General features: G+C 36.0%; 1 protein-coding gene across 3 annotated transcripts; it reads right to left on the bottom strand.

Annotated features, from left to right (window-relative positions):
* Nucleotides 1–527: 527 nt before the first annotated feature.
* Nucleotides 528–27,777, bottom strand: LOC105059801 (uncharacterized). Of its 3 annotated transcripts, none has more exons than XM_010943245.4 (10): nucleotides 27,521–27,777; nucleotides 22,544–22,615; nucleotides 15,009–15,098; nucleotides 11,140–11,182; nucleotides 5,101–5,207; nucleotides 3,799–3,894; nucleotides 2,843–3,033; nucleotides 2,341–2,410; nucleotides 1,408–1,522; nucleotides 528–1,101 (listed from the first exon to the last, which is right to left on the bottom strand). In XM_010943245.4, the coding sequence occupies exons 1-9, from the start codon at nucleotides 27,683–27,685 to the stop codon at nucleotides 1,415–1,417; spliced, it is 942 nt and encodes a 313-aa protein (XP_010941547.1). In that variant the 5' UTR covers nucleotides 27,686–27,777; the 3' UTR covers nucleotides 528–1,101; nucleotides 1,408–1,414. The 3 variants fall into 3 exon arrangements, with proteins under 3 accessions (XP_010941547.1, XP_029116208.1, XP_010941545.1); XM_029260375.2 differs by lacking the exon at nucleotides 528–1,101 and adding an exon at nucleotides 25,375–25,423 and having other exon boundaries at nucleotides 1,246–1,522; nucleotides 27,521–27,749; XM_010943243.4 differs by lacking the exon at nucleotides 528–1,101 and having other exon boundaries at nucleotides 1,246–1,522; nucleotides 27,521–27,776.
* Nucleotides 27,778–27,790: the final 13 nt, after the last annotated feature.

The following is a 27,790-nucleotide window of genomic DNA, read 5'->3' as shown; positions in this document are numbered from 1 at the left end:
TAAAAGACTTTTTTGAAAAAATCTATAATTAATACACACATATATATGTATGTATGTATATATGTATAGGTATACACACATGATATCATGTTGATTAACTTCCTTTGCTCATGGTCACATATGCGAAAATCGATCTTACTGCAGGAGCTTACAAACCACAGGATAGTTACACAAAAATGAAACTTCTGTTTACAAATTAGGATATACATAAAAAAAGCTGTTTCTCTTTCTTCTCTTCTTCTTTGCCCTTGGCCGTCTTTAAAGTAGCTGGACCAAATCCATCGCCACATGTTTCTCCTAGTTAGGACGTAGGTGAGGGAGTTGATATCTCCTTGCCATACTTTTAGAGAAAATGTTTTATTTTCATTTATTTATTTTCCATGTGTACAGGAGAATTATTCCTCCTAAAGTACCTCTCCAAAGTACCTTAAGAAAATCCAAGCAAAGTGGAAATATAAAAGCAAATAACCTCAGATCTCACTTAGCCCATAGAAAGAAAAATATGTACACAAGGCTGCTTTTTCACGTGATGTAAATGGTGATGGTGAATTGTATTTTAAACTTTAACTTCCAAAGAGTAATATTATTCATTGATTACATCTTGGAGATATGTAGAATTCCTAAAATATTATTTTTTTTAAAAATGAAATTATCAAAAATTCAGAATACCTTCAATGTCTTGGGTGTATTAATACTCGGACCCCCGGAAATAAAGCCTGCATCGGTGACCCCATGGTTCCCATCCTCGCCGACGATTCTCGTCAGAATCTTCCGATCTGAAAGAGGGCTGCGACAAGAAGACCCCCTGACCCCATATCTTTTAGCTATTATTATGGAGGTGATGATCAACGGCGCATTCAAAGTCTGAAATATGGTGTCAATATCAAAATTTCCAGTTTCTTCTTTGGCCGACGACCTTCCGGTTTTCTCCAGTCCTTGGTTGCTGCCCTAAAATTTTCCAAGATTTTGAAGCTCTACCTGGCCTCTCCATCAGACGAGAAAAAAAGGGTAAGCATGCCTTTTGCAAGACCTGCAATTGTCAGAGACTTGGTATCCAACAAGGCTGCTCCCCATCAAATACCTCGGACTCCCCTTCATTTGCTGGGGGAAAAAAAAAAAAAAAAAGAGAAAAAAAAATCTAAGAAAGCAAATTCGGAATATAGAAGCACCCAAAGACAAGATAAGGTTAACATGCAATGGTTGTACAATGCATGCTATATACTTCACCCACTAACACACAAAAGAAAAAAGAAAAGAAACATTACCTAAATTTACTGAGAAGAAAATTATACATATATTAGCATCACTAGAACATGTCCTCACAACAGTAGATAGCTTAGACAACAAATATGAAAAAGCTGCTTAAAACATAATATCATTTGCCATTATTCTTGAATAGATGCTAACCGAAATCCTAGTTTCCCATCATGTGATCTAGTCTAGCATGAAGGTTGGCTACTCGCTTTGCTCCGCTTACATTGTCCTGAAGCTGTTGTAGCCACTCTCGTGTCCCAGGATCATCCTGTAAAAATAATAATTGAATGCAAAGCATGAAGCATACCAGATAGAATATTAGTTATAAAACATATAAAAGTTTCAATATGAGGTCTCAAGATCAAACTACGGCAACAAAGATTGTGATATGAGGGGATGACAAAATATTGTAACAAATGACTTGGACTGACATAGTGACCCCCTTCAAAATCTTATAAGAGTTGCATGCGGGCATAAGTTCATATACAACAAGATATTGATTTCTGTTAGATACCATTCTTGTTTTCTGATGGAGCAAAACTAACGCTTGCATAGGCAACCTACAAGTATCCAGTTGCATGGGTGCAGGGAAGAATACAGTGAACGGATGCTATAAATGTAAAAAAATAAAAAATAAAAAAAAATTCCATGCTGAATCCATGATTATCAATTGTCAGAGATGGCATTACATCTTCAACAGTCAAAGAATAAAAATTCATTTTCAAATTGCCTGCATAAAGATCATAATTTATTGCTGTTAAACTTATGCTTTGGTGACCGTTCGCTTCCTCTTCCCCCCTGAAGTCAGCAACTCAGAGACGGGAGGGGTGGGCGACAAAGGCGGGGGGGAAGGGTGGGGGTTGATGAATTCATTACCATTATGATCAAAACACTAGTTTATATCAGACAATTAGTGACCCCAGAAAAGGAAGATTGAGGACAAGGTTAATAATTAAAATGTAAAAATACACCAGCATCCAATCAAATTGGATCTGTTTCAATAATAAAAACAACAGCATCCTACGACGCATTCAAGGGCATTAATTGAATAAACTTGATGTAATACTTCCACAGAGTAGAACTTACACGAAGGCAATTGTTAAAGGTTCCATCTTTTAGCATATCTGGAAGGCAGTTCTTCAAACTGTCACATGCCCTGTGATGTGGTAAGCAAAAAATCAAGGTTCCATACCGGCAGCATATGTATAGCATATGAGCATAATACAGACAGTGGGGTGTTAAGTAGCACTGTCATGTCATATAGACAAAAAGCATGCCAAAAAGCAACATATTAGCACTGAAATCTTGCTCGAGCCTCAACCTCACTTTTTTTCTCTACCTTAATTTATTGATGAGATGAGAGCCTCTTCCTCAACATCAAATATAATATTGCAATACTTTCCCGAATATGACAACATATTATGGATGTAAAACACATCAATCTCATTCTGCCTTCTCCATTCCTGATTCTGTAACCCTTTTAGCTAAAAATTAGTTAATTTTGCACATTCTTTCTGCGTATATCATCTCCCGGCATCCAGATACCGCAATTTATCTGCCTAGTTTGCAATAGAGGTGAATAACAAACCTTGGGTGCTCTGAAAGCCGTTGGTAACAACGGATTATATGCTTCAATAGCCTAGTAGAGGGTTGCTCAGCAAGTGATGTAACCATAGACCCAAGCACTTGACCCACAGCATAGAAGCGGTCTGCAGTAGCACAAATATATCGAAGCCCAACATCATCCAATAATATTTTTTGCACAATAAAAGTCGCCACCTAGAAAGTTAATGAGTCAATCTATCAGTAAGTTTATGCCCACAATGAAAAACAGAACAGGATTAGGAGACATAAAGCAGGTACATCACCAAGAAAGCTATACTCAAAACTCAACAGAACAATGTGCATAACATTATATTTGTTATATGAAATTAAAAGCCAGAAACAAGCCACAGAGACAAATATACATATAACCAAACTACAAAATTGTAACCCAGAAAATTTTCACCTGTCAGATACACCCCCTGCCCAAAGAAAGAAAATAAAATAAAAAGAAAAAAAAAAAGAAATTGTGATTTGAGCTCTAAGTGAAAGAAACAATATCTTGTCTGTCCATGCTCATAAATCCAATGCCATCTTCACAGTAGATTATGAGCGTCCAACATTTTTTAGAACTAGATTATGCTGGATATATGCATGATGATAAACAAACATCTTGAATTTTATATTATATTCCCCATGGCAACTGCAATGTTGGTTTGGCAATTTTGCAGCAAACTTTAGAGGATAATCCACTATGAAAAGGAGAGAGCTGGAAACATTCTGGTGGTATATCACAAACATAAGTACATTCAGTAGACCATTTTTATTCATCCATTCTTTATTTGATCACATCTCCAAAAGTTTATACACTTTTTATATTATTGCATACAGCCCTACTGAGTAACATGTATCCAAGTAACATTTGTGAATTTATTTGCCATATTGCTCCTTGACACAAATTTCTTTGCAAACAAAATATAACAAATGCGCTTGATCACCTACTGTTTTTGAAAGTTCACTACCCATCTCCATAGTTCTCAAGCACAAAGGAATTATTTCTGTCTGAAGAAGAAAACCGATAACCTCAGTATCATCAACCTGCAAAGGGCAAAATGAGTATTCTCTCCCATTAACACTAACCGCTACCAGCATACCACTACATCAGAATATAAATCGATATCTTTCACTTGTTTCCAGTAACAGGTGCTAAAAAATTATTTTATTTCATTATTTGCCAGTAATAGAAACCACACAAAGCATGAAAAGGCAAAATAAGCGAGAAGGGAAAATGGTTGTAAATCTAAATTAATTCAGAGATAGCACAAACACATTGTTTCCGGAGGATGGATGGTACAACTTAATAATCATGAAGACCACGATCAGACAACATGTGAAGACATGAATAAAGCCAAGGCTACAGGTTGTCATGATATGGTAACAAAAGAGCAATGAAGTAAAAACTAAGGGTTTTTCTTACTCTAATAAGTAAAAACTAAAATTATTATGAAAACTTCTGTACATTCATGGTCATCATTAAGGAATTGATTTTCTCAATCATTAGTCTTTACAATGCTGACTCCAGATACTTGGTGGAAGCATATTTACAAGTCAGCATCCATATATCCTCTTTATCCAAACTATCTTGCAATTTTAATCCTTCACTTTCCATTTATATCCAATTTCATTGTCTTGTCCCAATTATGTTGGTTTTGGGGGAGTTATAAATCACACATGATAGAACTTTATTTTTTTAAAAAAACGATCAGCATTTTCATGAGGTTGGTAGCTTCCAGAAGAAATATAAAGAAACTAATTTTGAACTCTAAAACAAGATTCAGCTGGAGTTCTCACTTTCACTTGCTCACTTCACAATCATGGTGACATAACTGCTGAATCACAGTCCTAAGAACAAAATCCATAGGAATAAGTTCCTAAAATAACTAATGCAACCTAGCATGTTTTAAAATAAATAGACCACAAAAAGACAAGCCAAAAACTTGCCTAGCAGGATATGAACACCTAATTTGCAACTCAAACCAGTGAGGCAACATACCGTTTTTTTTTTCTCTCTTTTGCTTTTTGAACACTTTTTCTTTTTGCAAGTTCGAGAAGAATTATTAGCAGAGAGCTCAATGGGAATGTCAATTGTTAGTCTACACTAAAGCATGTATCTCATAATCAATAGGGTTCTCCTCACTTTTATGATTGCTTAAAGACACAGAAAAATAATGAAAACAACAATACAGGATCCATGTAGGTTAGATGCAATTATTTTCTATATGCTATTAAAAGAAGCAAAAGTACCTTTACAAGCGCACCTATAACTCCCAAGCTGGTTAGTCTTAAATACTCAAAAGGCCTTGTTTTGCTTGTAGTATTTAAAAATGGGTACAAATACAAAGGTATATGTGCTGCAAAATGAGAAAAATGAAAGAACAATTAACAGGTCACCTATCATCAATATTATCATTATATTACTGCCTAACATTATGCAGGATATTCAGGGGACCATTTATGAATCTTACTGATTGGAAAACCTCCTACTCACATCAGTTGCATAAACAAAAATTCGAAACAATATATAAAAAGAGATGGAATAACTAAAACTATGTATTTTAAGTACCTCAATTGTGATTTTTGCTTTGTTTTTTGTGAGTTGGGGGAGGAATTAACAGTTTTTCTTTATTATATTAAAAACTTGCTAAGGCAGGGTGCCTTAAATTCAAAGTCTATTTGGATGCATGGGCAGAAAATACCGAAGGATCAAAAAATTGGTGAGTGTTCTGAGTTTTCTTTCCTTAAATTGGAGAACTTTTCAAGATGTACCATGTAGCAACTGGACAATAGGCTCATTGGCTCAGGATCTAGGAGGACCATTACCTATTGTGGACTACTTTGGCTGCCTTGGGTAGATCGGGACAGGATTCGAGACCAAGATCTGCCACATACAAAGCTGATTCATGCATGAAAACCTCAGACAGATATTATTTTCACATGCAGTATTCCTTTGGGGCATCTTTCTTCCTTTTTGAAATTGAATAACTTTACAAGATCTGCAATATGGTGCCCGGCCAATAGGCTCCTTAGACTCCAGACAACCCTGCTTTGAGGCTGTTTAGGCCTTTGAGATGCCCGATCAAACCAAATTTTGACATTTTTAGAAACTTTTGACCAAGCTTAATCTTCCAATCCAAGAGGAGTTAGTTGATGCAATCAAAAGCGAAGTTGATATAAAAGCTGAGATCTAGCTCCAATAAGATTTTAGATTTTGTATAATTATTTTTATCAGTTACATGCTATTTCCGGAAAATCTTGATCTCTTCCAACTAGAAGATGAATTCAACCCAAATTTGGGAAGTCAAACCTCACTCGTATAAATAAAGAACCTGTAAAATAGTTTTCTTCATCTTTAATGAAAGCAAAATGTGTCTAAAACCCTACTTTCGATTATTTTTTATTTATTATTATTTTCTATGAGAAGTCTAAGTTGCGTGAATTGAATGAATCACTTCCTTCTCTCTCATATTGGATAACTTATCTTGAGATGAGCCTTTAGGAAAAGAGATACTTCTTTGCAAAAATAATAATTTGTTAAATTAAGTTAAGATCAAGTAATCAGACTTTCGTATTATATTATATGATTCTAATTCTTATCATGAGCACAATTACATTAACAATAACTATTATATAGAAATTATTATTTATTGTCATAATACATATCATAAATATAAGTTTATAGTAATATGATAATATCAAAGAATAAAATAACAATAATTATTATAGTAATTATTATTGTAATTTCGTAATAATCACATAATAATATTATTGTTATCGCAGATATGTAATATTATTTAACAAATATAAGATAATATATATTACTGTAATGAATTACTACATATTTTGTATTAATATTGTAGATTAGATATCTATGATATAATAGTGCATTCATAAGATATTATACTGTTTCTAACATATTAATGATATTATAATATTGTTATAACAAATATGTAATATTATTTAACAAATATAGGATAATATATATTACGGTAATGAATTACTACATATTTTGTACTAATATTGTGCATTAGGTATCTATGATACAATAGCGCATTCATAAGATATTATACTGATTCTAGCATATTAATGATATTACAATATTTTTATATTACAAATATCAATTAATTATTTAATAATATATAAAATTATTAATATGGCACATCAAATGGAGATTTTTTTTCTTTTGACCATCTTTTAGTTGCTAATATGAGATACAAGGTTGCTACTGGAAGCAGTACTACACCTTTAATAATGAAATATTCATTGCTTTTGGGTTGTAAGCTTGCCATGAGCTAGTCCCTTTCTTTAAGATGGTTTGTCTACTTGGATTATCAAGATGTTGCCCGCTCAAGAGATAATTAGCAATTTAGCATGATACAAGTAGACAAAAATATTATCAATGCAATATATGGAAAGGAAACCAACACTTTTTCTTTTTCTTTTATTTTTATCCTAGAAGGATCAGTATTTCATTTCTATATTACTTTTTGCTTCCTTTTGGTGACAAGTCATAACCATCGAAATGATTTTTTTCCTTTCAAATATTCCCATAAAAATAGAGTCTAAACCTATTGTACTTATATACGAATTTATATGTTCCCATATGGATCTATTTTCACAAAACAAAAGGACAATCTCTTATAGTTTCAATCTTTTGAATAATGGTTTATTGTTGGGGACACTACCTCCTCTGGCTTGTTAGTTTGAGTTGAAATGCAGCTAGCAAAAGGAGATGGCTCAATAAATGTCGGGTTTCTCTTTGTATTCTACAGAAGTGCCCAACTTAAGTTACAAGTAAGAATAAGATTTCCTTTTCTATAAGAACAAAAATGACTCAAATTATAGCTGAAGTTCAAAATTATATGGATCCATTCACACGCCATAAAAAATCTACAATCCATTAGACTCGTTTGGCTCGCAAGAAGAATTTCCCTTGGCTACAATGTTTTTTCTAGGAAGTTGATGCTTGGGTAGATGATGCCTAGGAAAATAGTTTTTATATGTTTGGTTGACCATGAGAAAGTGGCACATTCCAAAATGGCTTATGTTTAGTTGAGCATCTACTTTCTCAGAAAAATTGTGCAAAATACCTACTATGCCCTTAATAAAGGGAAAGATCTTATCCCATTCTATTTGAAAGCTTAACTACAATTTTGAAAAAAAATACCTTAGTTATCAGCTAGTGGGAATTGGACTTTTCTATGTCCCACATAGCACATGGATTTTTCTTTTAAATGAAATATGGAAATCTTTTTCCCATGCGAAAGTTACTTTCCCATCTCTGTGCTTTGAAAACTCCAACAAAACATGAGGCATTTCTCAATTTTCCCATTAACCACACGTTCCCCCTCTTCCCACAAAACAAATGAGGCCTCAATGTCTCTTGTGGGGTAAGCTTACCAAGCCACTTGCAAGGTTATCACACCTCTGTCAGCATCATCCAACCAAAAAGCTGCAAGTAATTTGCAAATGTGCAGTACAAGTAACTAAAGAGAGACGATTTTGGCAACTATGATTCCAATTACGATGGCAATTCCTATTTCATCCTATTGGAATTATAGACAACCAAATAACCACTGAAAGTTAATAATAGGCCCGGGCTTTGTTGTGGTCCAGTATGGATCTTCTAACATCAAGAATATACATGAGTCTAATTTATCGTAAGATTTTCTAACCATATTTGTTCTAGTTGGATCATAGTCATCTCATCTTGATCTAATGCTTAATTTTACTAAAATATCAGCTATCTTTTTTTTGCGATGATTAGATTGGATTAAAACCCTAGCTCCCTAAATAGCCTTATCCTCTTACATTCCCACTTTCTTATACATCAGTTCCTCTCCTCTTTACTTAGTTCCTTCAACAGTGCAGCAAGACCAAAAGGTCTTCAATATGACACATCCTTCACAATTCACTAGCCTAACCTTGAAACATCACTTAACACTGACATCTAACCAACAGAAGACATGACCTTACCATAACTCCTGGAAGGCAACACTATCCCTCCCTTCAGACTTCCCTATTTGCTAAGTCTTCTTATAGGTATCTTCCCTATTCAATAGATCTACTAATAGGGATTATGTAATCTCTATTGTTAATAAGATTTAAGCTTGCATAATTGCACTTACAACCTCTAGGTTGAAGGCTAGAGTCTTGTTATTTATTAGTAAATTCATTTCAAGCCTAATTTGGGAGAGTTCAGGCTTGCATCCACAATCAATAACAGGCCAAGCTTGGGCCTTGATTGCTAAGTCTAATTTGCACCAAGATTAGCTATGGGCAAGCCATAGACAATTAGAGCTAGGCCTTGATTGGGGAAGCCCTAGTCTGAGCTTACTTTGTCTCAACCCTATTTGCACTAGATTAGTGGTTAAAAGGCAAATTAATAAGTAGAAGGCCTACATTATGGTAACTATAAAATGTTTAAATATTACTAAGACACCATGCAACATAATTATTGTGCAACAAATTAATATTTTCATGAACCTATGGATATGAAAAAGAAAGCACAACAATGATAACTTGAAAAGGCAAATTTTCCATCCAAACTTCCAATATAATTCAAAATTCAAATTCTACCGGTAGTATTTCAATATTTTAACATATATCTTTTCAATCTATATTTTATTAAATATCTATTTTAATTTATTAATTTTTCACAATGCACATGGCATGCACTATCCTAGGACCACTATGAAAGAAAAGTTTTCGAAACATACAAAAAGAAAATATGAAACCATAATTATGAGTTTCCAAATCTTAAAACAACTTGAAGAATAAAAGGGTTTTGTGCTGGAACCATTACCATGCTAGTATGTTTTTGCATAACTTATGTTGGTCATGGTCTTGGTTCTTCTAAAGTTTCTTATGAATGTGTGTTTGATATCTAGCCATATTGTATAGATACCCAAACATGGTCCCAAGGTTCATCAGCTTGGTATCAGACCTTGTACCTATGCCATTCTATTATAGTGCCGGAATGTAGTATAATACAAGATGGCAAGGCGTACCAAGTGTCAGTGCGGTACAAGACTACATATCGGTTTGGTATCAGTAAGGTATGGTGTCAAACAGGATGGCGAACCTTGCATGCTCCAAAAGCATGACATGATGTTATCAATGACTAGCCATGGAGCATAAGCATGACATCATTTTATGCCTAGTCATAGGGCGTAACGATAACTATAGCTTAGTCACTGATTTTGCTTCCTTTTACATTTTGGAATTACAGAGTGTTGCTTAGTTGGAGCATGGTCAAATTATATGCCATTTATTTATCTAATTATAATTTAAGGTATGCTGAGCAACATTATGGTTATTGCATCTCTTGAATCCCTATACTTGTAATGTATATAGTTGCCTTCATCCTTATTACCTAGTTCAAGATATCTTTAAGGTGTATATGGGCAGTGGAATTCTTACTAAGCCTTCAAGCTGGCATCTTTTCCCTTTTTTACGTTCATAGAGGAGCAGGATACTTAGATCTAATGCAGTCTTTTGTTGCTTGTGAGGTGGACTGATTATTAGATTTTGAGTTCTAGCAGAATCTTGCATTAGTTATTCTCCAGGATTCTAGACTCTGGTGATTAAATTGTTCACTCAGATATTTTGGTTGGATGTGGACTGTCAATGTTGTGGGTAGTCTATTTTGAATTTATGGTTGGAATGTTTAGTTTATGTTTGAGAACTCAGTTACTCCTATGTTGAATCCAGAGCCTCTATCCTTGTTTAAAAACAATGTTTATGTTGTTTTCTTTGTTGTTAAGCTATTTTATGAGTTTTGAGGCCTTGTACATTTCATGGGGCCATGCCTTGTAGGATAGGCAGCTGTCTCACACAACTAGCTTGCGTGGCTGGGTTAGGGCGTGAACAATGAGCATAGTTAAACTTTAGAAAGTTACTTTCGTCACATCAAAAAATAACCTCAATTAACAACATTTATTGTAAACCTAAAACATTCTTGAATCTTGAAAGAAAAATTGAATTCATGATTTCCACCGATTCATTTCCCAATGTACTAAAAGGATGGTGCATTTGTTATGAATAAAGATAACAATGTGTGCTAGAGTGCAAAGCACTTGCATTTCACAAAAGGCAAACAAGGAAGCTACAAATTATCCAAGAAGATCCATCCTTGCAGAATAATTATATAGTTCTAGAAAATGTCCACATTGATGACTTGCATTCAATTTGAAAATACACTAAGAAAAACAGCCTAGCGCAAATGTATACACCTATATTTGATCCTAGAAAAGCACATGCATTTGGTTCAAATGTACAGCTTACCATTGAGGAAATGAATCCTTGTATCAGGATGTGAGGCCACACACTACAAAAAGAACAAAATAAAATGGAAAGGAATCAGATAATGCTCATGATATTAATCGTATAATGACTATTTTTCTTTAGGTAAGTGTCTTAATTGATTTTCACAGACTAAAGTGCAAGAACTTCTTTTCCAATTCAATTTTGGCAAGACCAAATGAATTTGTTTTCAGCCACTTTGTTAGGTCTAGCTTTAGATGAACAACTCCAATTGACAATTATAAAAATAAAATAATTCAACTAAAATTAAGAAAAATTGAAATAAGAAAAACAAATTTAGTGAAGAAATAAATTAGACAATAGACATTGTTAAAATGTTTTTTATTGTTTACCTTTTGATGTATTATATTGATAGTTTGCACTGAGAAAATCAAACAACTATTTTGAATGAAAATGCTTGCAAAATTTGGGTTCAGTGTACCATACCATTTATTCATTATAATGTTTAATAGAAGTTTAGCATAGGATGCTAGTAACATCTATGGTTTTGAATCCTAGAAAAACCAAATTGATGTCCAAATACTTTCTTTTCCACCATCTCTTCAAACCGAAGTCACAATACTTCTAAGTCTTCTCAAAACTTGCAAAATTTAATTTGACGGAGAGAAAATGATTCTGACACTCAGAGAAATGAATGTCACATAAAAGATAAATAAACATCCCATGCGTACATTGAATTTGTTTGCATGACTTAGTTTTGGCCAAAACATATGAGATTGACCTAGTATTGCATTGGTTGTGCAGAAATTGAAGCACCTTCATTTCAGTTTCTAGAGTTTCATATGACATTCTAGACCAAATCAGAGATAAAATAAAGTATGGTTTTCAAAACCATCTCGAACCGGACGGTTCAGGGCATGTCGAACCGGACCAACAGAGAATCAGGACGGTTTCAACAGGAAAAACGACACACGTCAGTGCCAAAAAAAAGAAGAGAGAGAAATAAAGGAAGAGAGAGAGAGAAGGAGAGGGAGAGACCGTCGGAGGCCGGTGGTGGCTCTCTATGGCTGCTGGAGGCCGTGGAAGCCTCTGCAGCTCGATTCACCCGATAGGGCTGCCGCAACGATCGAGAAAGAAAGAGAGGGGGAGGCCACCGAAGATGAGAGGACGGGACGATGGAGGGGCTATCGGAGGTCTCTGGGTGGCCGTTGTGGCCACCAGGTGGCGGAAGCGATGCGGACGGAGTCGTGGTCGCGAAACAAGGGTGACCGCCGTTGTTCACGCGTCGGCCATTTTTTAAAAAGGGAGATGAACAGTGAAGCCGGCATGTGGTTTGCCAGTTTTATTTTTTTAATAATTTTTTTTTAAATTTAAAAATAATGAAGTCGGCAATCAGTTTGCCGGCTTCACTATTTCAATATTTTTTTAGAAAAGCCCAGAAATATTGAAGCCGACAAACCCATTGTCGGCTTCACTGTTGTCAAAAATTTTTAAAAAAGCCCCTGAAATAGGGAGCTTTTTAAAAAAAAACCCTGTGCGATGACCTCGAAGTCGAAGGTGGCGTTTACGCCGTCTGGCAGCCATGGTGGCCAGCCGGAGGCCCTCCGATGGACTCTTTATCGGATCCCCCTCGATCCAATTCTTCCCCCTCTATCTTTTCTCTCGCGAACGACGTGGAGCCACGGTGGCCACGGTGGCCCTCCGAGGGCCCATGCAGCCCTCAGGTGGCCACCGACGGCATCTCCGCCCCTCAACCTCCTTCCTTCCCTCTCTTTTTCTCTTCCTCTCTTTTTCTCCTCCCCGGTTTGTCCCTTCCCCACTCTGTTGGTTCGCGTCAGTCCGATTCGGTACGGACGTGCCATCGGCCAGTCGGAATAGCAACTAATATCGATATTCAAAATCTTGAAATAAAGAATAGAGTTCATGAATAATCGGTTCAGTATCGATACAGTATGTACCGATTGGTGTGGCAAACTTTGATGCCAAACTAAGAAAGAGTAAATATTGACGGCAAAATCAAGGATTTTAGGACCTGGTACCACATCTATCTCAGCCTAGTCTCAATTGGTATAGTATTAGGATGCTCCTATCCTATGGAGGGATTGGTTGGGATCCCAATACTTTACCAATACACCACCAAATCCTTTTTTTATTAATTTTTGTTTTCTATTATTTTACTGGTTTTAATGATGTTTAAGATCTTTTTAGCCTTTTAAATAGGTATAGTGTCAAGATGCCCTTTCTTGAATATTTTTTAGTTTCTTAATTTTAAGTCTCCCTTCCTCTCCTTCCTCTTTTTCTCTCCCAATTTTCCTCTCTGATCTTCTCCTATGACTGAACCTACAAGAGAGAAGATTGCCAACAGGGCTCTCTTTCGGGCCCTGCTGTCTTAGTATTGGAAGACCCATTTAGCAAACCAACTGGTCCTGACTAATACCAATTGAGATGGCACCAAACAGCTTGAACGTCCTGGTTCATGCACAAACTTATATCTCAAGGTTGTCCCAGGTATCATTCTCTCAATGGAACAACACTATTTGTAGGATGTGTCATTACTATCGGAAACAGAATCCCTTGAGAAAACCATTTAACAGATGCTACAAAAGAACCTAGACCCTCCTGATTCTTTGTATCAATAATTTCATGTGGAAAACTGGAATAGCTCTAATATTACGTATGCTTCCATGTATCACACGGACAAAAAAATTCAGGGTTTTGGCATCTAGCAGCAATCTCCAATCACATGCAATAGAATCTCATTTTCAGTCTCATCACCTGTTACAAATTCACCAAGTTAAAGGAGTGCTGGACCATTGATCATGTCATTCAGATCAACTTCTAATTGTAGCGAATACTGATACAATTTTTTTATTGTCATCCATAGTTAAAACTTAAAAGAATGCTTCACCCAGATGGCTGGAGCTCATTTCATTAGGGAAAAAAAATGTAGTCATCTAATATTTTAGCAAAAAATATCAACAAAGAGAGATGAGTAGTAGTACTTCAAAGTTCAAATATTAAGAGCAACCTTCATTGGTACGGTATTGCTTGAGTAAGCCAACAACATTTTTATCAAACATGTATGGTGGCTAATAAAAGCCAAGTTTGGTTGTTTGAGCTAAAGTTGTATGGACTCGAATGTCAGGCAACAAAGAGGGATCAGAAAAATAAGCTAATCGTATCAAAAATAAGAATATTAATATGGATTTCTGGATGCACTAGAAAGAATACATTGAGAACTAGTAAATTGGACTAGATGTTGGAGTTGCACAAAGTATAGACAAAGTGGTGGGGAGAACTGATTGATATAGTATGGCATGCACAATGGACGCATGAGGGGGCTCCTGTAAAATTAAAAAAAAATGTACTTCAATTTTTGTTGAAAGATGTAGGAGAACAACATAAGGTGACATGGATAGAAGTTGTGAAAAAGGATACATAAAAGCTTCAAATTACATCAAAGGTGGACCTAAATAGGAATTCTTAGCAAAGGATTCCATCAAGCTGGCCCAAAATAGTTGGAATAAGGCTTGATGTTTATGATTATTGATACGGTTATAGGCTGATCTCGGCTACAGGTGTTCAATATCAGATCTTGAGATCCCACTAGGTTCATGTATTACCTAAGCCTAAAAAGCAACTTCTACTTGGCCCATGCTACATGTGAACAAATTAGAACAGGCCCATGATCAAGCAAGCCTACCCTTTTCATACATGAGTTAATTCATATGCAGCATTTCAAAGTGGAACATTAAAAGACAGAGTAAAGAATATCATGTAATACTATATTGCCACGAGACCTAATATAGAAGCAACCATAGTTATATGTGTCATGATGCAAAACTAACTAAAGAAAAAGGGGAAAGAAACCTCTAAGGCAAAGAGTTGACCTGAAGAAGAGCAAGTGCATTACAAACTCGATTCGATGCTCCTGGCGACAGAGTTGGAGGGGAAAGATAGGGGTATATTGAAACAATCTCCTGCAAATAATTAGACAAGAGGCTGTTACTGATTAATGACAAACATAACCACGAAATCTTCCAAATACTTAGGATCATGTTTATGGATCCTTATTAGACAATCATAAGTAGTAAGACAATTTAAGTATCCACTGTATAAATAGAAACTAAAGAGAAATATAGTGGCATCAATTCAGAAGATTTATTCTTCTTAAGTTGCCTATATATACAGTATCTACCTACACAACCATATTATCATGTTATAAAAAAAAGAAGCTTCCAATGGATATATACTCTGGTTCTCAAGAACACACAAATCTCTCGAACAAAAGTACTTTCAAGGGAAAAACTGTGAGCATGCAAAATAAGATTTTTTTAAGGTGCATAGGCATAAAAGCTCTTTGACTGCTATGAAATGCGCAACATAGTGATCCCACATTAGCATAAAAGAAGCTCTGCTCATTCCACCTAAACTTTAGTGAATAATGCAACTAAGGAAACAAGCAATTCGATGAGAAATTAGATGAGAATGAAAACCCAGTCAAGGTGCTGATTAAGCATGTGCAGTTATGCACCAAAACTAATTAGGCAATTCAGTCATGAAAACTAGAAATATCATTCAAAAATGTACAAATATTATTCTATTGTTCCTCATACAAACATAAAATACATACACATAAAATATGAAATAATTTATGTGTCTAGTCGATGTGTCTCAATAATGCTGAAATAGATAAAGCAGAAGCCTGGTGAGAAATCGGGAGAATGTAATGTATAAAGAAACATATTTCAGAAAGGGCTTACCAACTGAGAAAAGGAAGAAATATCCTTGTTCACTATACATATGAAAACCTAATTTCTAAGTTAAACTATATGAGGGAGCTAGCAGATCCCAGTTAATCTGTGGAGAATAATTCACAAAATCCAGAATAATATGTCCAAAAGTACCCCACTGAACTTGCTTTTTCTTTCTTTTGCTTTTTTATGCCTTGCAATCCAGCATTTGAGTGGTGCATGTTTACAAAGAAATTTTGTTCCATTTTGCTGAGCTATGAAAACCATATGGTGTCAATTAATTTAGGAAAACAAACTGGCACCGTTTTGTTCTCATAATTTAAAAGAATCAGCACTAATACAAGATCAATTGTCATCTGAGTATTAATATCATTGTTCCTCACATTACTCTTGGTCATTTACTTTTTTGGTACCACCAAGCAAGAATGCAGGTCCCAACAGGACATCCCACGAGATACTTGGACGGGGTACCATCCCATGTGTCGGGACAGGACATCCCGCTAGCATCCCAGCATCCCGATCGGGATGTCTTGAGACATTCTTTGTCCCAAGTATCGAAACGGGATGGGATGGCAGTGCTAGGCTTGCAAATGGGTCGGGTCGGACCGGGTCTTGAGTGATCCCGATCCGATCCGGTTTCTTGATTGAATCTTGATATTGGACCCATACCCATCCCAATAAAAAATCGGATCGGGTCAGGTCGGATCCATGACCGAATTTATTGACCCATTGGATCATTCGGGTCGGGTCCATATATAACCCAGTCCCAATCCATGAAATGCAGGTCCGGTTCGGGTCTAATTCGGGTCGGATCGGATCATGGGTTTAAAAATCTACATAAAGTGAAATTAGAGGTCACATCGACAGCAAAATAGCATGGCCATATCTATCTTTTCATATAGATATTCTCTCCCCTCCTCTCTTCCTACGTCTTCTCACTTCACCATTGATAGTGGATATTGTATACCATCCCTAAAACAATAGTAATGTACAACAGTAAACAAATAACTGGATATTTTAATTATGAACAACTGTTGGTATGTCTCCAGTTTACTTTGAATTTGTGGAAGGACTTTTAGAAAAGTTTCGAGATTAGCTATAAGAATGACATTTCTTGTGCAGTGCATTAATGATCTTGTGATAGTGTGATAGTATTAAAGATTTTAGTAAGAGATTTAAGAAAGAATTTGGGTGAGTCACTCTTTTGATCCAAGCCCAAATTCTTATTTGGATGAGTCATTCTAACTGAGTTCGGGTCTTATATTTGGATCCGGTTCGGATCGGATCGGGTCGGGTCATATATCTTGAGATCCAAATTAATCCAAAAGTCTCTACGGGTCAGGTCGGGTCGGGTCCAAATTCAGAAAATCCAGACCCGACCCGGAAAGATGAACGGGTCCAATTTTTGAACCCGACCCGGCTCCATGAGTCTTTTAAATGGATTCGGGTCGGGTCTAATTGGATCGGGTCGGATCGGATCACGGATTAATCCGATCCGTTTGCAGTCTTAGGCGGCGCATCCCGTTCCATGAAAAAATTGGAACAACCCTGTCCCATGGGATTTAAAACCTTTCCACCAAGATTTTCAAGAGCCTAAAAAAATTGAATATTATAAAGTTTAAGGCTTAAACTCTTAACCATGGTTTTGAGAACCAACCTGAACCGCCTGGTACACCATGTATCGAGCCGAACAGGTCGGGAATCGGGATGGTTCCGGTGTCCAAAACGGTTCTTAGAGGGAGCGACAAGAAAGAGAGGAAGAGAGAGGGAGGAGGGAGAGAAGAAGAGGGAGAGGAAGAGACGGCCTCCGACGGTAGGAAAAGGAAGAGAGGGCTGGAGAGAAAGAGGGGGGAAGAAAAAGGAAGAGAGGGCCTCCGAAGGCAGAGAGAGGAAGAGAGGGCCTCCGGCGGCCGACATCTTGCCGGGTCGGTACGTGTGCAGGGAAGGAAGGAGAGAGTGGGAGGTCCTTACCAGGCCTCCGGACGGACGGTGCTTCTGCCGCGACATATCCGAAAGCCGGCAAGCCCACGTCGAGGGGCCTGAGGGTGGCTGAGCTAAAGGAGGGCCTCCGCCACCTTCTTCATTTTCGAAATAAGGGTTCGCCCCTGTTTCAAATTTTTTTTGGATTTTAACGTGTGAAGCCGGCAACCCATTTGCCGACTCCGCAATTTTTTTTTTTAAAAAAAAAATTCAGTTGAAGTCGGCAAACCATTTGCCGACTTCATCCGTATTTTTTTTTAAAAAAGCATGAAATCAGCAATGCTGTTGCCGACTTCGCTCGTTAAAAATCAAAAATAAAAATCGAAACAGGAACGAACCACTATTTCGAATCCGCCATCCTCTGTGGCCCTCGACTGCCCCTCCGCTCCCTCTGCATTGCCTCGCCGACTGTCGGAGAGCTCGCGGCGACGGCACCGGCCATCCGAAGGCCTCCGAGAACCTTCGATGAACCGATGAGATCTCCCACTCTCTCTCCTTCCCTCCCTCCACACATATCAATACTCAACAAGATCCCAAATGGCCTCCTGAGGCCCTATTTTCCTCTCCTTCTCCCTCTCTTCCTCTCCTTCTCCCCCCTCTCTCTCTTCCTCTCTTTCTTCTCCCTCTCCCTTCTTTAACCTATCAGTTTGCGCCGGTCCAATTCAATACCCAGTCCACGAACCTTGCTCTTAACTATGATATTAAACCTTTCATTCATAATCAAATCGACCAGATTCAATGAGTAAGAGGTTAATCAGGAGTCATGTGAGCTTGACCACCCCTAGCCTCAGCATGGCCTGAAACAAGCTTGACCATTTGAAATCATGGTTAATAAGTACTTGCAAATTGGTGGCACTAGTGCAGCTTGTGTTGAGCTCAAAATTCTGACCCCATCTGATTTCAACCCAAAAATATGGTAGCATAGCCAACATAAATAAGGGTCATGTTGAGCATCCCTGGACTAAACCAGCCCCAGCGTGTGCTTATGAGTGCAAATCTGGACTTACAAAGTGGAAGGAAACTTTCAACATTTTATGATATAAAAGAAGACTTGGATATGTAGAATCTGATAACATCATAAAGAAGTCTGAATATTCTTATGACATCCTGCATGAGCTGAATAAACACAAGTTGTCACACAGTAGATTTTGAGATTTGGGAACAGTATCATGTAGAGTTTCAGTTCACTGCTGAGAACATGATGGCAATCACGAAGCTTAAAATCTTTCATGTATGGGAAAGGAATCCTTAGTGAATGAGTTTCAACTTGATAACAGACCTATATCACTTCCTGTGATACAACTTTTTCTTTGTTGATATTAAAAAAGAAACATATTCAGATGCTCAAAACAAGCATCACATACATCAAAATGCCATGTATAATTTATGTCAAGAAAATTGTGATACCATAAGCCATTGTATCATTTTCCAATGCATCAATCTTCGTAATCTCTCCTATGTTTTAAAGTGAGAATGGATGATTGGATCATCAAGGAGTTGGGAAATGGATGAGTGAGGAGTTCAGGCATAGATGTGGAAGCCTAAAACATTTTGAAAAGAAAACCAGATGGGTAACTTCCCTTGGGAATGATAAGTGCGTGCGGAAACAAAGATTAAACTACATAACCTTCCTCTTTCTAGCAAGCCTTCATAAGACTCTCTGGAAAAGGCAATCCCTCACTGTAAGATTCTGGAGATGTGCTCCTCTCTCTCTCTCTCTCTCTCTCTCTCTCTCTCTCTCTTCCCCCTTTTAAATGGAAAAAACTAAAAAGAAGCAAATCCCCTCACCCACCTACATTTTCATTTTCAAAACACAAAATCCCCTCACAATATCCTCCCTTTAAATGGAAAATACTAAAAAGAAGCAAATCCTCTCACCCACCTACATTTCCATTTTCAAAACATAAAATCCCCTCACAATATCCATGTCAAAAATCACAAGCAAATCCCCCTCTAAACCACTTGCCCCCTTCCATCTCTCCCTCCTTTCTTTCCTTAGAAGAAACAAAAACTAAAACTCCACCATGAACTCATTCCACAAACACTCTCATCACCAATACCACCATCCCTACAACCCTCAAACTCATCTCCTGTCATTGCTGTCGGATCCACACAACTGCATTCAACTCAACAAAACCCTTAGCATCACATCTGCAACCATTTTTTCATCACCATCAGCTACCTCATACTCAACTCCACCTAACACTACCTCAATTGCTATGCTGCCACTATGTCATTGCCTCCAATCACAATATAAGTATTGATATCATACCTGACCAGGCCTATTGCCCAGCTACAATTGATCCCTATGACAGTCTTTCGCTTGGCATCCTTGTCATCTTCTTGTTCTATTCATGGTGAGGAGGAAAGTTGCTCGATGTGCTTGGTAGAGTACATGGAAGGAGAGCTGCATTTTCAAGACATGCCTAAGCCTTAAGCTTGAACCAAGCTTGGGGGTGAAAAAATGGTGGAGTGGGGAAGTGTAGCAGGGCTCAATGATGCAAATGTCATAGGTCCAAGATTGCAGTAGGTGCAACAACAAAGGGTGCAACAAGATTGGTCAGTTCAAGCATAGAGCAGCCTTGTGCAGCAAATGGTTTAGAAAGAATAAGGATGCAGCCCCTCTTGTCATATGCAAGGTAGCTAGGTGGGATTGAAATAACATTAACCCTTTCTTTGTTATAAAGGATGGATAGGGGAGGAAAAATGGATGAGGGAGAGAATGGATGGATCTTACATGCATCCACCTCCGTGTTTGATGAAACATGAAAGGACTCATTCATCCTTTCTCTATTTAGTATGGAATGAATAATAGGATGGATGGATGATATTTGTATGATATTTTTACCAAACTATCCTTTAATAAAAAAATATAATTATTATCAATTTGTAACACTTATTTATACTAAAGAAGTAGAGTAATATATAAACTTCTAATTTTATAATTTATATCTATATAAAAAAAATCATATAAATATTTAATTTTAATTTAGTTTACTTGAGTAAATAATTTTATAAAATAATTATACATGAATAAATCTATTTATACATTAATTATATAAATAACTGATTAATTTATAATTAAAATTCTTGATTAATTTTATACAAATAATTAACTAAAAAAATAGTGAATATAAATAAAAAATAAAAGACAAATCTAGTTATCCATTTGTAATTATAGAAATAATGTGCTAAAATAAATAATTAGTAATAAAATTTAATATTATAGGGTAAATAATATAGGTAAAAATATAGAAATATATATAAATAAAATGAATAAAAAAGTTAAGAAATGTTAGGATTTTGTCAACAAGTTAATAAATCATAATTTTGTCAATATATAAACCCACCTCTCACATGTTCCACCCTTCCTTGCATCCTTCCATTTTGGGAGGATGCAAATTGGTGGGCCCGGATAGCCGGACAACTTTTCATCCATCCTAAGATTTTTTAAATCAAACGATAGATGGGGGCCATCCATCCTTCCAATCCATTCCATCCATTCTCTTATGACCTCAACCAAACAGAGGGTAAGGGATGGAGACAAAGGTTACATGAGGCATAGTGGTCATGGGGACAAGAAGGGCATTATAGGTCAGCGGTAGAAGAATGAGGCAGAATAGGGGAAAGGATACGTAAAGAAAGTGAAGAGTTTGATTTTTGTTCTTCTTTTCAGAGGTGGGGGCATGACATAGAGGTTTCTTAATGTGGCATATTCTTTAGTAGGTGTTTTATATATTATTACAAGGTAATAATAAATTTAAGCTTCAAATAATACCAAAGCCAGACTAGAGGTGACCAATATATCCTAGATTTCAATCCGAGCCTTAAAATTGAAGCTTGGCTCCTAAAACCAAATTTTTCCTAGCCTAAGTCTAGCAGACATAGGAATTCATGGAACCAACATCCAGTCAGCCCTATTAAATCTAATCAGATATCAATCATTACTAATGTAGCACAATGAACTTCCATCAATGAGTAATATAGAAATGCCTCAAATGTGTATGGACCAAATTGGTTTCTCTTCTTTTAATTGGCGATGCTTCTCATTGTTGTCAAACATTCTTCCAAGAAAAATGAAAAGAACAATAGAACCACAAAAGAAATTTCCAAACCCTAAGATCCTAGGGAAAATATTACAAAAGTGAATCCAAACACTGAGTTTAGGTCTTTAGATAAACCTATAACTCAGTTCATGAAATGCTGATACAACTATTTTATTTCACAATATCTATTTTTTTCAACCAATAATAAAAATTCTTGCTTTACTCTTGGCTATAACCCTAGACATTATTAATAGCTTCACTCTAAAATTTTGCACCAAAGTTTCAGCCATGTGTAGATCCAAAACTTGTGGTGTGCACAAAGTACATGCAACTACAAAAGCACTTTATAAAAAAGAGAGGAGGAGAGTGGGCCAATCAGTCAATGCTCAATAATCTAAAATAAAATCAAAGCACACCACCAATAAGCATAATAGAAACACAAATTAAAAAAAAGTTGTAAATGATAGAAATAAGTTTACTTTTGACAAGCCTTGTTCTTTTCTTCTAGCATTGTTTTTCTTCATTATTCTTCTTCTTTACTTAAGTAAACAATCAACAAATATTTCATGCAAAAGAATATAAAATCTTCCCCCAACTAATGTAACTCATAAAAGAAATTGAAACTAGATTGGGCTACAATCAAACCTGAAGGAGTGCTGCAATAGTGCCATAAGAATTCCATAATAGTGGAGCTAAATCTTGAAATATCTCTCTTTTCTGCAGGGTAAAATTATGCAACTTAAGCTTATCCCGCCAAAATCTCAAAGAAGCAAAAAAGAAAGAAAAACTAAAAAATAAAACTTGATTTTTTTTTTTTGATCAAGTAAAAACTAGGACAATATGCAATTCCATAATAAAATTCTTATTTAGCAATTGCACCAAAGTCAATTTAAAAAATTTAAAAAAACTCAATAGGCAAACTGAATCCAAAGATGGTATGGTAGTAGCCAAAAAAACTAACAGAAAGGATCTGAAGCAACTTAAAAGATCTGCATTTTTTTGTCTAAATTCTAACTAAGGGAGTACCATTAAGCCAAAAACTAACAGAAAGGATCTAATGTAACTTAAAAGATCTGCATTTTTTTTTCTAAATTCTAACTAAGGGAGTACCTGGAAAGCTGACATGGAACTAGAGAAAATCCAAATATCAATTCTATTTCTCAACATACCATTAAAATAATCTCTCAATTGTTACATATAGTCAATCAATTATGTATTGGTTGATATGTTGAATAAGTATGACATACATTTGACAAAGTATCCTCAAGAGACGCAAGAAAAGCTATCTTAGTTGGAGTGAAGATTGCTTGAAGTTGAGGTTCCAAAGAAATAACAAGCATTATCATTTAACAGAATTTCCTTGGATGATATTGTCATAAGCAATCATCTATGATTTGATATTTCTTAATAAATTTGATATATATTGTCATTCCAAACTCGAGAGACAAGAAAGATCTAAGGTGGTGCATGCAAAGCTCTAAAGACACTACAAGCCTTAAAATTTTTTTTCAAAGCATGTCAAATGTCAAATGTATGTTAGGTGAAGGACAAAGATGTCATGAACAAGTTTTTAGTCCTATAATTGTTGAATTTCCAGGAATATCAGAATTTCACAAAGCATCGGCATCAAAGGATGACATGCCCAGAGAAGCAACAGTTTTGGGCCACATTTAGTTTGTCTACTTTAGTTGCATTAGATAAGTATTCAAGACTTGTAAGTTTCATGAACTACTTCTATATTGGAGTATTTAAGGTGCATTTTTTGGATTGTTGTCTTGCTGATTCCACCTTTAGTCTTCTTTTATATGTCTTCTCTAAGTATTACTACCATATTTAGTTAGGACACTTTAGTTGCATTAGATAAGTATTTAAGACTTATACATTAATTAACTATTTCTGCATTGGTGTATTTAAGTTAACTATTGCTTTTATTGGTTCCACTTAGTCTTACTGATTCCTGCTATCCAAACTCACCATGCTCGAATGAGATCAGCAACAGGCACTGTTAACCAATAAAATTTGTCATTTACAGTTGTCAAAGAATAAACAGTAAAGAAGTGATGCAACATATTAAACTATGTCAGAAAAACCAATGATAACAATGACAAAGCTCATCCAAAAGAACTGCTGCAAGAAGCTAAAAATGTCTAAAGTTTGTTTCCTCTACAATGTTTTGTCACGTTTCATGTACAAATGCCATGCTATAGTATTCGTCTAATTTGAGATGAGACAATATCTAGGTCATTCTCTCATATGAAGGCAAATACTTTGCCAAATTTATCTCATTCTCATTGGTATACCAACAAATCTATTAAAGATAGTCCCTCTAGCACTGACAATTCAAGAAGTAAACAATACATCATGATGCCTTCATTTAACATAGGGATCCTAGTTTAGGCTATTGTCAGCCTACATAATTGGGTCTTGTGATCCCACCCAGACTATGTATTTCCAAGTTCCATTATCCAAGATTTGTGGAGGTTGTCTTAACATTATTAGATAATTCTGCCCCATGAAAACTCATGTTGTTGCTAAACCACATCTTAGGCTTTCAAAGTTCCTTTCATCGGTACCAATTAAATGAAAAATGCAAGGTGTAATACAGTTTAAACAAATCAACACATGCATCTCAAAGACTACAAAAACCATCAACAAAAGCTCAAGCTTAGATTAAGGATGAAGCTATAACCATAGGATTGACACAAACATTTTCATAGACAACATTTCTGCTCTCAAACTACATAATTATCCATTTCTATGAAATAAACAAGGAAGCAACTTGATAGACACATACACCAAAATTTTATAATTGACTACAAGGAGCAGATTACCTTCAAACAAAATCAAGTAAAGTGGCTTTTCAAATATGGACCATAAAAAATGCATACTACATAACATACCATATTAAACCAAGCCCACAATGAAGTACCAATCTCATATAACCATCTTAAAAATCTATTACAAATAATATCTGATAAACTTTTATATAATTATCCACCCACTTATTTATAACAGATGGCTCTAGATGCTCATATAGATGTAACATTACCATCTCAGACCAATAAGGCATCTGCATTGCCTTAACCAGCAGCAGTTATCCCATTTCCATCCTTCAGCTTTGAGGATCAGAGTAATATTTGTAACCATATTAGACCAGCTAGAAACCTAATATGAACCCTCATGAGTAATACAAAATTCATTGACAAGGAAGTAGAAGAAGAGAACACCATGAAGCCAGAATGTTCATACTATATTAGCTGTTCAAAAGCTTGTGCAAACATCAAGCAACCTTAAGTGGTTCCTGAAACTTAGAAAAATTTTCAAGCCCCCAATTTACATTGGCAACTAGCTACCTACTTCTCACGACCTCTATATAAAGGAGGGTTGGAGAAGAAAGGAAATGGATTCTTTCCTTCTTTAAAAATCAATCAGAAGGTATCAGAGTGAGAAACCAAAAACAATGAATTGACCATTACCTCTAATTTCCATTTACTCTGGTTCATTCCAATCATCCATCTTCCAACCCTTTAGCCAAATAATAAGAAAAGGGTTTTAGAAAACTATGAAAAAATCTTTAAATTAAAAGAGACCTTAGAAAGACAGAACTATTGTCTATTTAGTTACATGAACTAAATCATCTTTTATTATTAAAACCAAATTTGATCAAGTAATAAAAAAAAAAAAGATTTATAGCCCAAAAAAATATTGCAATAGAGGAGATCTGAGAGAGCCAGAACAACTAACCATCTGCACAAGTTGAATCATATTTTTATCTTTCTATATAAAAAAATTATTGGTACATTTAAAGTTGCATGATTTCTTTGCTTCTTTTATCATTCAAGTTCCTCATCATGAGAATTTTGCAATTTTATTTTTTAGGTAATTATTTTCATGCACTCATGCCTATGCTCAAGTGGCATCAATGTGAAACTGCGGCATGACCTAAATTCTAGGGTGGTTGTAGTCTGAATTTCTTTTCTATGGTTCCGAAATGGAAAGAGAATTCTAGAAGAGAAAACAAAGAGAAGCTAGGACAACAATTTCACCAACAACACTAAATCTTTTCCTCTCAGAAAGGTAGTAATTTGAAATAAAAAGATGAATGGGCAAGTTGTTCAAGACAACTTAGCCAACTGTTAGCCCACCCTGCAATTTCCTTAGTTCAACCAAACATGAGAAGTTTCCTGCTTTTCTCTTCTTCTCCTTTTTTCCACTGATTTATTTTCCTTTAGTTTGTCAGATATGAAACAAAGCCTGAAATTTATGATAACTCAACCGTCTAAACATTTTGTAGAGTGACAATAAAAAAAAAATACATGGCATGCTGGCTACTGACTGGCACAACCATGCTGTGCCAAGAAGTTCCATGTGCTTTCAAAACAAAATTATAAAAACTAGGTTGACTCCATAAGAAGCAGTATCAAGTTGCATCAACCCGTGTCAAACCAACATAATACTATCCGAATAGGTCGATATGGACCGACACAGGTCAACATCCTGCTATAGGCAAGCTACCACAGTGCACAAGCACACATGCTGGTACGACATACACCAGCACTAAAAACCTAGGTACAAAGTAACAAAGGTTTCTCCTTTCCTAGAGTCGGTACTCAGCATGGCCCTTGCAGTGAATGCACACTTAGTTTCACCAGATTACATCCCCCTGCAGAATGTTGATAACTAAACTCTTTAAGAAAGTGCAGCAGAACTACATTCCTCAGGTTTCATTGGGGAAAAACATAGGTAAGGTACGTACTATCACAGCAGTAGTGAAATAAATACTAATTCATACAATAATAAACTTTCAGCGCCAGCGCCAAAGTTGTTGGCCAATGTAACACCAAAATCCAGATCTGGATCAAAATTCCCACTCCTAAAGTAAAAAATCTGGATTGTACTTCCCAGAGATTTTTTTTCTTTTAAAAAAAGGAAAAAGAATGACACAATTTTTCGACAAAGCAAGATATCCCGAGACCAAGATAAATCAAGACAGACATTCATTATAGCAATTTTTTTTTAAAAAAAAGTACTATATGGTGCCATTTTAATACAATTCTTCTACAATATGTCTTCTCCTCAACAAAAATTTAATGGGAATCTCCTCTCCATGGAATTAAAATAAAGAATAGTACTGCACATAGAACTATTTCTTTACCAACAAAATTCCCCTCCTACAATAAAATCTTAGGCAACTAATCAATCAGGGGGGTGGAAAGCTTTCCTCCAGAATTCTTGGTGATTATAAAAGAAAAATTTTCTCCTCAATGGCAATTAAAAAAAAAAAACCTATCTTTTTCCAAGAATTCTAAATAAAAAATTCAAGACACAGGAAGAAAACCAACAAAAAAAATCCAAAGATATATAGATAAAACAAAGCTTCCCTCAATGGCAGTAAAAACGCTATCCTTTTCCAGAATTCTTATTGAATGGAGATAAAAATTCAATGAAAACATAAAAGAAACAAACCAAAAATTCGGGGAAAAACCAAGAAAACAAATCTTCCTTCAACGGAAATTAACCACAAAAAGAAACTTTTTCCCAGAATTTTTATTGAATAAACAGAAATTTCAAAGACATATGAAAAAACAAATCACAAATTCAAACACACGCGGAGAAAGCAACCTTGGAGAGATCGAGCAGCGCATTTTCTCGGAGATGCGGGTCAAGAAGATCCAGCACAAGCTGCTCCGCGGACGCCATCTTCCGGTCCTTCACGGGCTGAACGGCACCGGCGGCAACAGGGGCGGAGGGCGACGGGGCGGCGAAAGGGAGGGGAAGCTTCGACATGGCGGCGGGGGAGATGCGAACAAATCACTCGAAACCGAATCGGGATCGGAGAGAGCGGAAGCGAAACGTTCGTTTGTTCTGGGTGGTTCGATGGCGTACTTGAAC

The sequence above is a fragment of the Elaeis guineensis genome, chromosome 10, assembly GCF_000442705.2.
Source record: "Elaeis guineensis isolate ETL-2024a chromosome 10, EG11, whole genome shotgun sequence".
Classification (NCBI taxonomy): Eukaryota; Viridiplantae; Streptophyta; class Magnoliopsida; order Arecales; family Arecaceae; genus Elaeis; species Elaeis guineensis.
Note: the sequence above shows the minus strand (reverse complement) of the source record. Positions and strands in the feature narration are given on the sequence as shown.